At 39.1% G+C, this 17,761-nt stretch overlaps 2 protein-coding genes across 2 annotated transcripts; one reads left to right on the top strand and one right to left on the bottom strand.

Annotated features, from left to right (window-relative positions):
* Positions 1-9,303: 9,303 nt before the first annotated feature.
* FOMMEDRAFT_131175 (acyl-CoA dehydrogenase NM domain-like protein) lies at positions 9,304-11,197 on the bottom strand (the record flags this gene model as incomplete). Its single annotated transcript, XM_007262264.1, has 12 exons — positions 9,304-9,320; positions 9,376-9,461; positions 9,528-9,576; positions 9,640-9,773; positions 9,843-10,008; positions 10,046-10,147; positions 10,207-10,246; positions 10,298-10,493; positions 10,544-10,753; positions 10,806-10,916; positions 10,969-11,034; positions 11,097-11,197. 12 exons carry the CDS (start codon positions 11,195-11,197, stop codon positions 9,304-9,306), a joined length of 1,278 nt encoding a protein of 425 aa, XP_007262326.1.
* A 3,353-nt stretch (positions 11,198-14,550) lies between these two features.
* FOMMEDRAFT_144302 (G-protein alpha subunit) lies at positions 14,551-17,035 on the top strand. The gene is made up of 3 exons (XM_007262263.1): positions 14,551-15,285; positions 15,349-16,243; positions 16,310-17,035. Exons 1-3 carry the CDS (start codon positions 15,168-15,170, stop codon positions 16,407-16,409), a joined length of 1,113 nt encoding a protein of 370 aa, XP_007262325.1. The 5' UTR covers positions 14,551-15,167; the 3' UTR covers positions 16,410-17,035.
* The last annotated feature ends 726 nt before the right edge of the window (positions 17,036-17,761 follow it).

Genomic DNA, 17,761 nt, shown 5'->3' with positions numbered 1-17,761 from the left:
ATATGTGTATTCTGTATCCTAGTTAGAATTCAATATGTAAATTAACAATAAAGTTATATTCTTCATTTAGTACAGTTTATAGTATTGTACAATCAGTTTTAGGGGCTAGGAAAACTCATATACATGAAATATAGGGAAAACTCACATATTGTGTTGTATCTTACTCAAATTTTGCTCATTTTACTTTATTTTTTCTGGAATATGAAAGATACTTCAAAAGTATAATTTTTACAACTTAGATCATGTAATTTGGTTAAGTATTAGTTGAGTTATAGTAGATTTTGTATTTGAGTGTACTTAGTGTGACGAAAATCACGAATTGTATGTGTGACAATATTTATGAAAACAACAGTAATAATGAATGGATGTAAAGGAAAATTATTATCAAGAAGAAATAATAACTATATATAGTCTGTAAAACATTAGAAACATATATTATCCTTTTGAAATACAGAAATCCTTATAATACCTTTCAAAAAAGGGAGGTCTGATATTATACATTTTATATGTTTTAAAGGGGTATTATCCTTATGTACTTTTATTACATTCATAAACCTTATAGTACATTATACAATGTTATATGACTTTATCATAAATCGAGGTCTGATAATATGTAAATTACTTTTTTTACTTTTTTTACTTTTTTCACACCATTATATTGTAATATAACCTTTTAGACTTTTTCCCAATGTAATGTTAGAATTGTGTTTGGGAAGGTCAGAACCTTACTAATAGTAGGAAGGTGTTTAGAAAGACTAGTAGAACCTTACTAACACATACTGTAACAAAGACTACTTTGTCAATGTTAAAAAAAAAGTAGAACAGTACTAGTAGAGTACTAAACACTAAGCTTAAAGATTGTAGGACACACAAAGACTGACAGGACAAAGGTATCTTTGTTACAGTCAGTAAACAAGAACTGGTCATACATGATAAGACACACCTTTATTACAGTCAGTAAATAAGAACTAGTATAACAAAGGTGTAGACATAAGTTTTATATACTAGAGAAGAAAGGAAACTGGCTCAAGCTAAAGGAATGTATAATATGAGTGAAAAAGGAGACTATATACATGGCTCAGGATTGGGAACTGTATGTGTAGTCTAAGACTGTATGAGAGAGTTCTGGAGCAGAACTCTCAGAACCCTCAGAACTATAGTAAGCTATACAGTAGGCTTACACTTTGTAAGGAAACTCACTGTTCCTTACAAGAGAATTCTAATCACCCTTAGTTTACTCAACTACTAACTAGGATAACCTAGTACTTGAGTAAGGGGTTAGGGGAAAAGAATCCCCTTTACTTAATAATCAATACTGTCTTTTATAGGGTAGTACATGTGTAGATACATAAGGAGGAAGTGTAACTAACTACAATGAGAATATATATGCTTGTAAGTCCTACTGTACAATGATCTGACACAATCAGCAATGTAGTAATAATAAAATACAAACCAGTAAATCAAATCCTTACACTTGCCCTCTAGTATTTAGTCCTAAATACTAAAAATCAGTAAAAATGGCAGAAAACTTACTTAAAAGTAACAGTTAGTAATGAGTAAATAATAAAATACCTTACCTATATGTATAGGAAACATCCTTGTAATGTATTACTGCCTCTCTGAACCGATCCAAAGTCAATCTGGTGAGTATTGAGACAGTAGTAGTGTTCTAGACAGTGAGTAGCATGGTTCCAAACCATGTAAAACTAGATAAAACATTAATAGAATTAAATGTAGTCAATATTACTGTATAGTCAATTAGTAGGAAAGTTGCCTCTTGATTATTACTATTAATACAACACTTTTTAAAGGGAATCAGTAGAGTTCCTGGGGAGATATAGTGTTTTAGCTCTTGAGTATTCTGAGACATACAGTATAGATTAATATGTATAGAAGTAGAAATTCTGACAGTATAGTAATTGCAAATATTCTCTTCTCCTACATCTTCAGGAAGTACAGAGGTAAATCCCTGATCAACAAAGCTATAGCCTTCTTCCTCAATAGAATGTATTAGTGTTGTGGCTTCTAACTGTCCTTGCATGTTTCTCTGCTTCTGTAGAATAGTTATACAATAATAGGTAGCAGAGATGTATTCTAAAATTCCTCTGCTATGTCCTTGATTTTTCCAATAGACTAGTTCCTGCAAATGTAATACTTTGTGCTTGTATTAGTAGAATGTCTCCAAATGTGTACTCTTTTACATACAATAACCAACTGTGATACAAAACTGAATATTCTGTTGAGCTCAATGTCTAAATACTAATTACAGAGTGTAACCTAGAGTGTAATATCTGTCTTTGAATGAGAATATTGTCTTGAATTCAATGAGATCATAATGTATGAGTCTAATATTACTAGATATGTGTATATATGTATAGTATCTCTGTGTACAATGAATGTCCTACTGTGTTCTCATACTGTTTCCTTGTGTCTCAACTTGTTTGTGTCTTTGTAAGTCAACTGATTCAATTTCTGAATCATCTGAGTATACTTTCAATGTCTTATAGTGTAATGTTCTATCACAATGTGTCCAACTATTGTTCTCTACTTTCCTGAGTACTGTAACTGTCTGTATACTATATTGTTCTATGTATGTCTCAATAAAATGTCCTGTCTGTATGTACAGTAGTGCTGCCTGAAGTCCTGAGTGTATGCTGCCAATTCTCTGTTCATTTGACAAATCCATGTGTAGATCAATGTGTTCTAGTACTGACTTCCTGTCTTTCTGTGTTCTTGTCTTTATTCTAATGTATTCCTTCCTTATGTACCTATTGTGTGTCCTGTTTCCTATAGTACTGATACTATCTAGTACTATAAAGTTCTTTGCAAAATCATTTTGTAGCAATTCAAGTAAGAAAATTGTATGTTCAAACATGATTGTATGCTCAAAGAGTGTGTATACAATACAATGTGTGTGCCTCTTGCCCTCTCATTAAAATATGACTTCATTTTCAGTGTAAAACGTCTAGTATAGTTCTGAAACCTGTCTAGAGTGTCTGGAGAGGTCTTCTACATGTTTTCATACTTCAAACTGATTGTAACTACTCATTCCTAGAGTAGATTGAACTGTATTATTGTTTAATAGATGTTCTAGAGCTTCCTAATACTCTATTTCCTTCTGTAGTATTAAAGTATTATGCTTGTATACTCAAATAGTCTGTTTGATCATTACTAATTCACTATTACTCTGATCTTTACTAGCTGTATGTGTATTGCCTTCACTTTCCCTTGAAGTGGTGTGATAATCTGTTTGAGCACATTGAGCAGATTGTGTAGATTGTTTAGGTTCTGAACCTGTTCTCTAGCTTGAAGTTGCCCTCTAGGCTTCTGTACTTTGTTCCATACAATGTGTGTTTGTTCCTAATCTCAGTAGTGTCTTACTGTCATTCTGATACATAGATTGTAGTAGTTTTACATCCTGTAGATTGTAATTGTCATCCTGTAGCTTGAATAACCTGATTCTTACTATGTAACCTAAGTATATGTGTGCTAGCACATCTGTTTGAGTGTCTGTAATGTTTATAATACATCTAATAAAGTATCCTGAGTCTATTCCAATGAATTCTAACTGTCTGAAAGTGTATTTCACAATGTAATACCTTATGTCTTCCTGAAACTGTGTTCTGTACAATATATCCTTACATTCTAAGCTGGTTCTAACGTTTCTGAACAATTCTTCATTATGAACTGAATAGTTTCATAGTGTAACATTCAATTGTACCTTATAGAACATTGTTCTATGTGAATTCCTTCAATCATACTCATTATAGACTGTATCTTCAATCCTGAAGCTAGAAGTGTCTGTTCTAATATTGTAGAATCAATATGCCTGACTGACTGAACATTCTACTAGTCCTGAAAATGTCTGTAGCAGTTCTTTACTTTCAAATACCTTCCTGTACTGAATAGAATCAACTGTGTATGTATATGTCTGTGTCTTTCTATTACTATCAATGTATCTCCATGCCTGATACTTATTCTAGAGTAGTATCATCTTATTCTTAATGTATATACACTTTTCCTTACTTAATGTGCTAATGTCTGTCTTTCAATGCGTGATTTAGTCTTCTAACTTAATAGAATACCTGTGTGAATTGTTTAGATTGAAATATTTCTTAGTATCCAAGAGTAGTTGTATTTTATAGTTTAGTAATACTTGATAGATTGTCCTACTTGTACAGTTTACTATTTGTATTGCCTTATAAACTATAATACTATCTGGCTGGTTATATTCTGATCTTCTAACATTCTCAGGTCCTTTCCTAATGTCCTAGTACACATTCTTGTTGTCTGTGAACAACCTGTATTTCTTAAGAGCATTGTTTTGATTTGTGGCTCTAAGAATTAGTAGTAGTGTCTCTGAAGTGTCCATATATGTGTTGCCTTGTGCCTGTAGCATCTTAGATTCCTTGAAACAATGGTTGTATACATGTTTCCTAGTCCTTTCCATGTACTATACATATTTGTAGAGATACAAAATCGTTTCCATACTGTATGCCTTTGCTCTCAAGTGTGAAATGTTATTGTATACTGTATACAATTGTCTATACCTTAATATATGTATCTAGTACCATTTCATACAGTTCTACTTGTTTGCAATTCGATTTCTAAGTACTGTAGTCTCATAGGGTCTTAAAGATATTGAATTTGCCCTTTCAAATGTATAGTTCACATGTCTGAACTTGTGTTCTGTTGTAGAACACTCTAGTTCCATTACTGAATCCTCAGTATTGTCTTTATAAGGTATCCAAATCAATAAAACATGTAGAAATCCACTAGATATCTTGTAATCTGTATCATAGCTGTCATTTGATGTTAATTCTATGTAGTTCTTACTGTCCAAGTTGTCTGCTAATTTATCTATAGTAGAGTAATTGATACTAATATTACTAGATAATGAACTATCATTCTACACATTGTTCAATGTGATCATATTACAAGTAGGACAATTCCTGGCTAAGTGATCATCTTGTTCACAAATGAAACATAGTCCTTTCACTCTTATTTTATCCAATTTCAATTGGGAATAATGTTTGAAACCTGTAGCATATGTTCTCTGATAGTTTCCTTACTTTTGATAGTGCTGGTCCTCATTTCTTAATACTTGATACTATTGTTTATCCTTTCCTTTAGTATTTGCACTACTTGTATGTATAGTATCCTGACTAGAGTTACTGTGATTAGAATCATCACTTTTACTATCCTATAGAGTGTCTTGATCATTTCCTGAATTATTAGAACTGTCTGTATACAAATAATCACTCTAAGAATCATTATTGTGTTCTTGTAGATGAAATTAATGTCTAGAATCTATGTACCATTTGATTCCTATGGATTCATTTGCTTTTTCAATACTCTCAAGCCTATCCTTAAAGATAGAGTAATCTACAGTGTCTGGATTCAAGCAATCTAATTGTAATTGCCTCTGATAGTTAGAATTCAATCCATACTATGCTTGTCTAGTCAATTCTTGCTGAGAAATGTTTCCTAGATTTGTAGCTTTCATTTCTAGATTATACAAATAATCCTGAATGTTCTTATTACCTTGTTTCAAAGTATTGAACTCTTTCTACAGTATTTCAGTAAAGTTGGATAGGAAACAAAAGTCCATAAGTCCTCTAAAGATTTGAGCAAGTGTCCATCTATACTCATGGTTTACAATCTTTTGTAAATAGAATTTTATTACTTTTCCCTTAATAAAACCTAGCATTATCCCTACTTGGCTCTTAGGGAAATGATGAAGTCCTGATTATTTCATGTACTGATTGACTTCAATAACAAACTTTGTATACTTCTGCAAGTCTGGTTCACCTGAGTATACTGTAGGAGCTATTGGTTCTGTACTGTACATCTGTATCTTTAATTTAAGGAGTTCTTTGTTCTGTTTCTTCCTCAAGCATTTCTTACACTTCTTAGTAGCTTCAGTATCACTTGAGTTGATGTCTGACAGTTTGAATAAAGCATTACTTTGATTATTGTCATTGGATGAAGAGGAATCTGAATTATTACTGTCTGGGTCTGATTCTAGGTTAAAATTTCCCTTTTTCTGTCTCCTAGAGCTCTGAATTACTTTGTATACATAACTATTCTTTACTAGGCTCTCTGAAGGTCTTACTGATACAAATCTACCTTTCTGAACATTATTCAGTGCTTTGCTATGCCTGTGTCCATTGTTTGTTCTTGAACTACAGCTTGAGCTATTCTTATACTTACTATACTCAATATATAGCTTTGAACTGTGTAGTTTGCTACACTCTGAATCAATATTGTTCTCACTAATACTACTAGTGTATACCTTGCCTAGGACTGCTTTCAATTGTAAAGTATTACTATAGGATTGTTTGTTCACTAATTTAATGTAATGTATGCTCTAATACTCTGAAAAACTTGGTATTTCTATTTAAGACTGTATATATCTAGGTATTTCACTTTCTCTTTTATTCCTGGACCTGGCTAGAGTGTTGTATCCATTGTAGTACTCCTGTACATTGCTTCTGTGTAATGTGTAGTTGATATCTACCATGTATGAGGTTAAACACTCAATTTTGTAAGTGTATACTTGGTTTTCACTCTCTAAATCAAGTACTAATCCTTGTAGTTCCAATTTGTGTTCACTTTTGCTATCCTCAAAGTACTGTTCTGTTAATACAAGGTCTGTTTTGCTTGGATAGTCTGAATCAATTTCACAATCATATTGAATGCCTAGCAGTTCTGGGTTTCATTCTGTTCCTTACACTTTGTATATTCCTCTTACTTTATACTTTCCTTTTGCTTTCTACAAATGCAATTGTTTGTCTGGACTCTTGAGTGTTTCTTCTACACTCTTGTATCAATAGTTCTGATCTCTATTGTCTGTGGGTACTATAGTAGGTCTGGCTTTCATTCTATTGCCTGCCTGAAGTGTTTTACACTTTTCTGTTACTATACTATTGAGTCTACTCTTGTTTGATAAAGGAGTTGCTTTCTCCTCTTCCTGATACATTCTATCAAATTTGTATGTTCTCTTATTCAAATTGTTAATGTCTATCGAACTGTGGAATGGGCTGACATGTTCTATGTCTATCTCAATTACTCTGGCTCTTACAATGTGTCTAAAGGTCTTACTTACCTTCTAGAAGTCTTGTTCCTTATTGAATCTCTGTAGTTTTAATGTCTGGCTCTCCTAGCCTTTGTTACTCTTGTGTTCTGAGTCCTGGCTGCTTTCTTCACTGTCTAAAAGGGTCTTAGGTGTCTAATTGCCCTCTATATTACTATTGTCAATGTGTTTCCATTCTAAAGTAAGTACACTCACTAGATACTCATCCACACTCTTACTAATACTAACTATATGTATAATAGAATCTATACTATCTTCCTGTATACTTGCTTTTGTTAATTGACTGGCTGAATCCTCAAAACCAATCACCTGTTCTCTATTAAGTAAATCCTCAAACTTAGTAGCCTTACATTAATTGAGTGAATCCTCAAGCTCAATTGCCTGTACTTGGTCAGTTGAATCCTTAAACCTGACCTTCTGTACTCAATTAGATGAATCCTTGAATCTAATTGCCTGAGTGTCTTCACTCTTTGTACTACTATTTACTATTTCTGCAAGCCTAGTAGTGTGAGTACTTACTAGTTTCTACTCTACAGTGTATATTTGACTAACTATATACACTGGTACAATTACATGCCTTAGTTCTACATTACTAGTATGTAGTAGTTTATCAGGGTGCCTTCAGCCTTGTGTAGACAAGGACTTATTACCTGGAATAAGTTCATTAGGTTGCCTCCAGTCTACAAGGGACAAGGTCTTATACTCTAGCATGTTAGTATTAATATCCAGACTTGGGTACCCTCTGGGAATTGTCTGTCAAGGCTTGGCAGCCACATTGTAATCAATATCTAATGGATAATCTTATTGTCCATTACCTGTAAACTCAATACACACCTGTTTGTTCCTTTTTACCTTTATAGATGCCTGGTCCTCAACCCATCCAATCAATGTAAACCTCTAGCATATTCAGTACTAGTCTATATTAATATGTGCTAATGTGTTCCAGAAGCATTCTGTAGCATTCTAAAGCATTGTGAACCTACTAGGAGCCAATCTAGTAAGTAGTCTCTGTTTCTACTCGAAAATTGTAACTTTACTCACTAATAATTCCTGAGGGGTACTAGACAACAAGAGAGACCTAGGGTTGATCAGACCCTTTAGTTCCTCAGCATCCAGTAAGGGGTTTTGATACTAGGTGGGTACAGTCAAAAATATGTAAGGAAACTCACTATTCCTTACAAGAGAATTCTAATTGCCCTTAGTTCACTTAACTACTAACTAGGATAACCTAGTACTTGAGTAAGGGGTCAGGGGAAAAGAATCCCCTTTACTCAGCAATTGATACTGTCTTTTATAGGGTGGTACACATGTAGATACATGAGGAGGAAGTGTAACTAACTACAATAAGAATATATACACTTGTGGGTCCTACTGTGTAATGATCTGACACAATTAGTAATGTAGTAATAATAAAATACAAACCAGTAAATCAAATCCTTACACACTTTATAAGGTAATACAAGAATTTAGACTTTTTCCTAATGTTACAAATTATTGTCTTGTGTTTAATATGAAGCAACCAGTCTAAGTGAAACAGTTCTTTGCTTATATCTTTACAGAAAATCATTGTGATAGGTATCAAGTAGATAAATACAGGCACAGATGCTTCTATCTGGCAAAAATTATTATAGCTGATTTGATAAATAAAGGATAGAGCTCTAATGGTTTTGCCTCAGAATCATGGACAGTGTTGGATTCAATTACAAAGGATCAAGTGATAAGTGTTGATGATGGTAAAGGGGGTCAGGAAACATATATCATCCTATTTGGAATAGGGACATTCCTTTGAGAGAAGAGATCAAGATGTTTACTAGTTCCAGTGTATGTAGGAATGATATTACTTATCATCAAAAGAGTAGTGGTAATTCTACACCTAATACACATAGTTTAGACAATAAAATATGGACACTTTCATTTATCTGCTTTATGCCTATAGAGTGAGAAGTTTTGTTTGCAAGTGAGATTGGCTTTGTATCACCAGCATGGTTAGTATAAGACTCAATCCCAGGTAATAGGTGTACTGTTTCTTGCTTCCACTTTGTTGTTGTGGCTTTGCAGTACAGAACTATTTCAGTGTTTGAATCAATATAATACAAAGTACCTCAAGTACAGGTTTGTACCTAGGAATACAAAGCAACCATACTCCTCTAATAATTCATTGCTTAAGCAAAAGGTACAAATCAGCATACATTAGAAGGACAGTTCCGTTAGTAGCTCTTTGGTACTGGAAACAAGAAGTTCTATAACAGTATGAGAGACGGAAAGACTCAAAAGCTCACATCCAAGGACCTTCTGTCCAATGAAATTCAGAATCATCTCACGCGAGACTGGAGCTAGGCGTGGAACAAACGATTCTCGTAAGTATCTATTGTTTGAATTGTTTTAGTAACCATTGCTTTTGTATGTTAACACCAATGATCCAATTTTATACCTTTCGACATGAAAATCGGCAGCGTAACCCATTCCTCCGTGAGTCATGACTGTGTATGTTTACAATCGATTAAAATGTATAGGTAAATAGAATGAGCAGAGACACTATGTACCTGCTCGCTCGCAAGCTTCAAATGCTGCTTCTGCAGCAATGTACTTTGCTGCGTTACAGAGAGCACCTACTTCTGCATGAGAAGTATTGTCTTTGGACTGATTATAGTTGCTAATGCCAATAACCTCATCAAACCTAAGATTTTGTCAAAAACTTGGTATTAGTCAAAGATGCCTCGTTTTGCTGTAGCCATGAAGAAAGCACCTTCGTGCTGCATGTAAAGTAAGCATCTTTGCTGCCTCGAGTGCACACCAAGATTGTGCAAGTGGATGTTGGATAGCCTGATTTTGGCCAATTGTTCGATTGAAGACACGCCTTACTCTTGCGTATTCTGTCGCACGACGTAAGGCGGCATATCCGAGTCCCAGCGCTTCTCCGGCGAGTAGGCACCTCTCTGCACTAATAACAAAAATAAGGTGGAAGAGAAATGTGAAAACTGGAAATGAAGATTAAGTAGACGTACTTCATGCCATGGAGAATGATCTTAAATCCTTCTCCTTCTGAACCGACTGAAAATGCGAAGAAATTGAGCAGATTAAGTAGGTGTTGAAATAGAGAGAGGACTGACTGAGATCATTCTCGTCTATTTCAAAGTTGTCAAAGTAGACCTAAAACGCGTTGAATTAATAATCAAGCGTGTAAGTGAGAAAAAAACCTACTTGATTTGCATCAACTGCACGTCCACCCATCTTCTGTATAGGTTGGACCAGGATACTACCTTCTCTTTTTCCTCTTGCAAAGTCACAATAGAATACCGAGAGGCCTCTATTCAAATGACTTGTGTCGAGTTGCTCAAGCGGAGTGGTACGTGCGAGAAGGACCATGCGCTCGGCGGCTTGAGCGTTTGTTATCCATCTGAAAGCATGCATTTAAAAAGCTGTATGTGCCCTCGAGAGAAGTATTACATTTTCTGTCCGGAGACCAGGTAGCGACGCTTCGTTGCATTTGAATTGTTAAACTTCTCCGCTCTTGTCTGTAGCTTCAGTGTATCAAGTCCTGTATTTGGCTCTGTAACGCCAAAACAAGTGCGTTGACTGCCGTTAATGATCTTTGGTAGGTAGCGACCCTTTTGCTCCGTGGAAGCAAAGCGCAATATCGGCACAGTGGCATAAACACTTTTACGTGAATGAGTAATGTCGAGTTTCAAGAATCAAATAAATCACCAACTTTGCATGAATTGTTTGACAACCGGCTACACCTGCTCCTGATTCGGAAATTGTTTCCATCATTATTGTTGCCTCAGAGATGCCAAGCTCTGTTCCTCCGTGCTCGGTTGGCCTAAATGCGTATTATACAATTTAAATATGTAACGGAATTAATTATACTATACATGCAGATGCCTAGATACCCTGCCTTTGCAAGTTCGCGATGAAGATCGCCTGCGTATTCTGACTTGCTAATCATCAAATCAATGCCTTACAAATATGAATGTTTATTCATGAAGGACGTCAAACTTGCCTATCTTTCTCCGCCCAGTATTCGTCCGGAAATTGTTTGCATATTTTTTGTATCGATTCGCGTATTTCGATCTGTGTTGGGGACAGGCCAGAAGTACTCATCCCACTGAACTTCCGGGCATGCCACTGCCGAGAAGTATTAGAACGGCTCACAAGAGTGCTCGTACTGGTGTTACAGAGGCTACGCAGTGGCGTGAATTTGTGCATTATGGTTGGATCTGCCCGAGAAACGATGCTACATGACTACAGTAAACACGGGAAATGACGGAACGGAATAGTTTCTCACAACGACACACTGTAATGCATTACATAATATAGTCCACTCATCAATGACGAAATTGTGTCTAATCAATAGCAGATCTTATTAGTTTCTGGTCCGATACTGTGTTTTGCTCTGATACAGTATCGTTTTGCTGAACAATATCTCATTTATCAAATAAATGAGGTCAAGACCTGTCTTGTGGTTCACCATCAAATATGTTTTTTGATCGTTGATGTAGAAACAAATTTTATAACATTGCTTTCTTGCTTCCATAAGCAAAGTAAACAGTATATAACTGTATAAGACCTGAGACACTGTATAGATATTGAAGAGGCAACCACAGTCTACATTAGTCTCAGCAGATCAAAGTCTATAAAGATGAGCCAAAAGCATGGCAGTATGTTTGGACACTATGAAGTGAAAGAAAAACACATTAGTAAAATCAAGGACTATAAAGTTCTGGGTATTATTGTTGCCGCTTTTGATGGTAATAATATTGTAGGAAAGCACACTGGAAGATTGAATCAGGAATCTTCTTGCAAGCCTGTTGCTTGGAAAGTTTATATAAAATGCCAAAACCCATCAAGCTCTACAGTTGAATATGTAGCTGTTGGTACAGTTTTTGGTCGTGAGGATGTCGATGCAACAGAAGGAGAATTGGAAGGTTTGCCAGTTGCAGTAAGGTAGGTCATTTAGAAACATATTATGAAAAGGTTTATCTATTAAATAATATACAGTATTGTGTGCACACATACAGATACAGCAAAGCTAGCGTATGCAGTGAAAAAAATATATCTTCCTGCAGCAGAAGATACATCAACAACTTTATTAGACCTAGTAACCTTGTGGATTAGTCTGAAGAGACGCCACAGGTTCCGAAGTGGCACATATAGCGTTGGAGTGTTCTGGGTAAACACTTTGCTTAATGATGCAAAGGAAATAAACTGTATAGCAGATTCTAGCGGGTGGAGAGAGTGGAAGGAGCTCATATCACAAAAAGGAGAGATAATCGAGGTTGACTCAAAACACTATTGTGTTCATGGTGGCGGAAAGTTTGAAGGCTTTGGCAGCAATGCTATAGGCGGCACTACTTTCTAATAGTTTTCTGAAAGTGAGCCGAAGTGGTTCATATATGATGATTAGGTGAAGTCATTGTGTTATTTAGTTATTGAGATGATTATGAATATCACAGAGCTTTCACAACAACAGTTTGAAACTGAAAGAAAATTACTATCGCTATGTTTAGAATATTTATATACAGTGTGTGTTCTAGTGTGTTAATGTACAGATGAAATAAGATCAGAGAACTTACTGTCATACCCTTGCAGTGCTTAGATACAGGCTGACAGAATCAATGGGATCTTTCTCTTTTAGTCTTTGTATACTCTGGAAACTACACGGAAGTGCCTAGTCATACAGTATTTATGCACCAGCTACCAAAAGCAATCAGAGGACACAAGTAAAGCGTTTTCCTTTGCACGCTTTTGTATCCTACATAGAAGTGCACGCTTGGTCTGTTTTTGCTTGTGATCGCGGTGTTTTGACACAGGATGCCGAAAGTGATCGAATGACGAAGACGTATGTAAGGCATCTTCTTTTTTCGTGCATATACTTCTGCGACCCACATGGAAGTGTATGGCTGAAACGAGATCAGACAGGTGTGGACAGTTGCCAAGGACTGTCTGTTGTTTGCACGCTATTTTACAGAGGGAAAACATAGAGACGTGTGTATTAGCAGTGGAGTTGATGAAGATGACTTGGTTGACGCGTACGTGTATTCTTGTCATGTCGTAAATGATCGGATATTATAGAATAGATAGAGTAAAGAGTGTGTATTACCTAGGATGACATGTTATGCTCTCTTGCTCTGGTGGCGTGTATTCAGCAATTCAGTTTGTTGACGTCGGTGCTTTTGAATGTTGAGCGTTGAAGTCTGCGGTCGGCTCCGCATGAGAATTCAGAAAGTGAAGGGTAGGTAGAGACGCAGAGGCTTCCTCGATCGGGCATTCTTGGATCTATGATTGACGTGGTGATCGGCCAGTTGGACAGACAGCAATATTAATTATGGCCCCGAGTTGGGAGATTTATAGACATGATAGTAAAGGAATTCAGTTTTTTTGTTGTTGGCTTGACAGAGAGATGACATGATGTAATGACGACTCGGACAAAGCGATTACCAACGCAAGAGCCAGTACTCGGATCGAGTACACCGGAGTGAAAGGATGAGATGAGGAGATGATGAGCTCGTCCCGAGCATCCGGTCTAATATTACGCTGCGGTGAAGTGGCGTTGAGGGAGTCCTTGGCGGGTGGAGGGAGGATAATGAAACGAGTGTGGTCAGGGATGGCGCTATATGTATTGGCTCATATGAGTACATGTCTGTGTACATGCGCTTGCGGCTTTCGTGTTGTTGGCGGGTAATTGTAAAGGTGGAATGGGGCACGATTGATGAGTGACGTGCGACGTGCACGGAGACGCGAGTGCTGTCGTACTCGTCGTGCGATCATGCCATGGCCCATTCCGAGTGGCGACGGATGTCCCGCGGCACATATGCGTATATAGAATTATGAATATAAAAGGACTTACCGGAGTTGCTCTCTTTCGTAGTGAACTCGTGAAAGTATATATTTATATTCGATTCGGAAACAATAATGCACTGTTGAGGCTGTGAAGACATGGATAGCCGCGAGCAGATTTGGTGAGAAAGAGATTAAAGAAAAAAAAGAAAAATGCTGAGTGAGCGTGTCGGAGAGAAGAGGAGACAGCTGTCAGACAGAACCTTAGTACAGGTTCATTTTTAATTTACCGAAGACAGGACAGGACAGGACAGTCTGGAGCTGATCGATCACTTATTCCTCTTCCGGGCTGATAACGGCTTCGGGCGATGTGCCTGATCGGGTACAGTCTATCCGTATCTGTTGCTGCCCATTGCACAAGTTGCACCAGTGCAACAGTAGGAATAGCGATAAACGCCATTCATCTGAGAATGCAGGGATGTTGGAGGCGAGACCGACTGGGAGAGCGCGCGTCAAAACTACGCACAGGAAGGTTGGAAAGATCAAATGAAAGAGGTAGCGAAAGGGACACAAGGTCGTGAGGACATCACGTGCGATAGACCCAGAAAGGCAGAACGTCTACTGAAGGCGGTGGCTGTGACAAATGAAGTTGCTCGTCGGGCAAACACCCGCCTCGGCATCTCCTCCTCTCTCTCCTCGTCCTTCTCTCCTCTCCATCCCTATTTCCTGGTTGCTGCTGCCAGCATCGACTGACGACATAGACAACAACGACAGCACGAGAGCACAGGACAATCAACTAGGAGTCGTTCGTTCGCTCATACAACCCGACTAGGCCAACGTAACGCCACGCGTCACCTCTGTCCGACTCGTGTTGCCACTTGCACAAAGCCCCTGCCCGTGTGTGTATGTGTGTGCTCTCATCCCTTTCAATCACCCGTTGCCGACGCCGAGCGGGAACGTCTCCTGCTTACGCGGACCACACCTGGGTGAGCGTGTGCGTATGTGAGCCGGAAGAATCGGCCATCACACATTCGTCGTCGCGAGAGTTACTTAGCTTTTCATCTATCATCTATCTATCCCCTGCCTTTCTGGGTCTTAATTACACTCCTCCCCCCTTCCCTCGCTCTCACCGCCTCTTCCTCCTTTACTCCTCCTCTTCCGACAACTACCCTTACCGCCGCATCTTTCCTCTCTCCCCTCCACCACCACCACCTTCACTGCGACACTCTATAGACATCGCCGCCGCCGCTGAGCATACAGCCGACACCCGCGCCCTGTCCGCGCCGCAGCGACTATGGGGGCCTGTGCAAGCGTCCAGGACCGCGCAGAGAGAGAACGCTCAGATGAGATCGACAGGCAGATCGAGGAAGACTCGCGAAAGTTCAGAAAGGAATGCAAGATCCTCTTACTTGGTCCGTCCACCCCTTGTTCACTCCTCCGCGATAGTTTGCTCACTTCACTTGATGTTCATTTAGGGAGCGGAGAGTCGGGCAAGTCGACGATTGTGAAGCAGATGAAGATCATCCATCAAAATGGATACACCCGCGAGGAGTTATCAGCATATCGTCTAACCGTCTACCGAAATCTTCTCGAGAGCGCTCAGGCCATCGTCCTCGCCATGCGTAAGCTCGCTATCGACCCCGTCTTACCCGCGAATCGCGCCCATGCGGATATGATCTTGGCGTACAAGGTCGACCCTCCCTCATCAATAACCGCCGCATCATCCTCCGTTACTGGCGCCAATGCCGCAACTGCGACGGGCGAATTCAGCGAAGAGGTGGCGGCTGCTATCGATGCACTCTGGAGTGATCCTATAATCCCCAAGATCATGGATCACAGCAGTGAATTTTATTTAATGGACTCGGCAAGCTACTTCTTTAGTGAGGTGCGACGAATAGGGAAACCGGGTTATGTGCCAACGGAGACGGATGTATTACGTGCACGACAGAAATCGACAGGGATTGTGGAAACGAGATTCAATATGGGTCAGCTAAGTATACACATGTTCGACGTCGGCGGGCAACGAAGCGAACGAAAGAAGTGGATCCATTGCTTTGAGAGCGTAACATCGATCATATTCTGCACAGCACTATCGGAATACGACCAGGTGCTGTTGGAGGAGGCGGGCCAGAATCGGATGGTGGAGAGCTTGGTGCTGTTCGAGTCGGTCATCAACTCGCGATGGTTCTTACGAACAAGTATCATCTTATTCCTCAATAAGATTGACGTGTTCAAGAGCAAACTGCCGAAGGTGCCATTAGAGAAGTATTTCCCAGAGTACACAGGTGGGGCGGATATCAACAAAGCGGCGAAGTATATCTTGTGGCGGTTCATGCAGGCGAACAGGGCGCGGTTAAGTGTATACCCTCAGTGAGTACTACCTGGTTATGCGGATCACTCTCAGTTGCTAATGTTTCGTGCTGCTACTACTATCAGTTTGACACAAGCGACAGATACGGGGAATATACGACTGGTGTTTGCGGCTGTGAAAGAAACGATATTACAGAATGCGCTGAAAGATTCAGGGATACTATAATACCATTTCGTCCACGACCTTTTCGCCTTTCTCTGTTCGTTTCTTTCGTCATTGCCTTCACGAATCACGCCGCCTTATTCTTTCTCCTCTGCTTCCTCTCACTTTGCCCTTTCTCTCCCTCGCATCTGCATGTTGATCGCTTCACCTGCGTACACGTCGCCGCTTGTCGCCTATCTATGGAACCTCGTCCTTTATTGCCATCGCTTCTCGTATCGCATCGCATCGCTCCTCGCAATCGTCCTTTCCGCTCCTGTCTTGGCTTAGCCTTTCATCTGCTGTTCAGCTTTCTCGATCTCGTCCTCTTTGTCTATCACGTCTCCATCATGATATCCGTATCTGTCACTCACGAATTCGCGCCGTTTCTTCGTCTCTCCATCCCATCCCATCTGCCATCATTGTTACTGCTCATCGCTCGTCGTTCATCATTCATCGCCATTTCCTCCCCTCGTGATCTTCTTTCACAAGCCATCCTCGGTAATGGGAATGTTAGCATATACACCAGTTTCGTTTACTTCTTCGTAAGTCTGAGTTTCATTATTCCCGTTACTCCTCCTGGATGGAGTTGTGCTTAGTGACGAATTGTTCTTTTCGTTCAGGCATTTGTCATGTTTTATTCTTTTACTACCGTCATTTAACCTTTTTCTTTCTTTTCTGTTCCTTAAATTTGTCATTAAATGTTGAACGCGCGCGCATGAATTTGCTTTTTTTATAGCATTTGCCGTTGTAATTCTATTCAAGTAATCTACTACGAGGTACTTTACTCTCTCCATTTTTTTACCACACGTTCGAAGATAATTGAATCGAATGGACCACGGTGTGATGGTCGCAATGCAATGCAATCCAGCGCTATGCAACTTATTGCAAAGGAAGTTAGATACTTTTGCCAAGTCTACTGTATGAGTACGGCCGCCGTGAATATGAACGAGGATATCCGACTCCATCGGTGAATATCAAGTACTTTATCAACATCTATGCATTTGTTGATGGGCAGTAGTGATGGTGGATGGTAGTAGGACTATGTTTAGACATGTATAGACACACTTGGTACGCCCGTGTGAGCCCGAGACGTGCGGCGCGTTGTCGGTGACCCGGTGATGTCAATATGTGGCAACACAGTCAATCGTCAATAATGTATTTATTTATCCGTTCGTGTATGTGTTGCTGCTATGTTTGTGTTTATTGTCTTTATGGTTATGGTTGTGGTTGTAGGATGGGAGGATGGGAGGATGGGAGGATGGGAGGATGGGAGGAGGGGAGGAGGGGAGGAGGGGAGGAGGGGAGGAGGGGAGGAGGGAGGAGGGAGGAGGGAGGAGGGAGGAGGGAGGAGGGAGGAGGGTAGGAGGGTAGGAGGG

The sequence above is a fragment of the Fomitiporia mediterranea genome (assembly GCF_000271605.1).
Source record: "Fomitiporia mediterranea MF3/22 unplaced genomic scaffold FOMMEscaffold_1, whole genome shotgun sequence".
In the NCBI taxonomy this organism is placed as follows: domain Eukaryota; kingdom Fungi; phylum Basidiomycota; class Agaricomycetes; order Hymenochaetales; family Hymenochaetaceae; genus Fomitiporia; species Fomitiporia mediterranea.
Note: the sequence above shows the minus strand (reverse complement) of the source record. Positions and strands in the feature narration are given on the sequence as shown.

Coding starts and splice junctions, on each gene's coding strand:
- FOMMEDRAFT_144302 (XM_007262263.1), top strand. CDS start 15,168: ATGGGGGCCTGTGCAAGCGTCCAGGACCGCGCAGAGAGAGAACGCTCA. Junction 15,286..15,348: donor ATGCAAGATCCTCTTACTTG/GTCCGTCCACCC, acceptor ATGTTCATTTAG/GGAGCGGAGAGTCGGGCAAG. Junction 16,244..16,309: donor CGGTTAAGTGTATACCCTCA/GTGAGTACTACC, acceptor TACTACTATCAG/TTTGACACAAGCGACAGATA.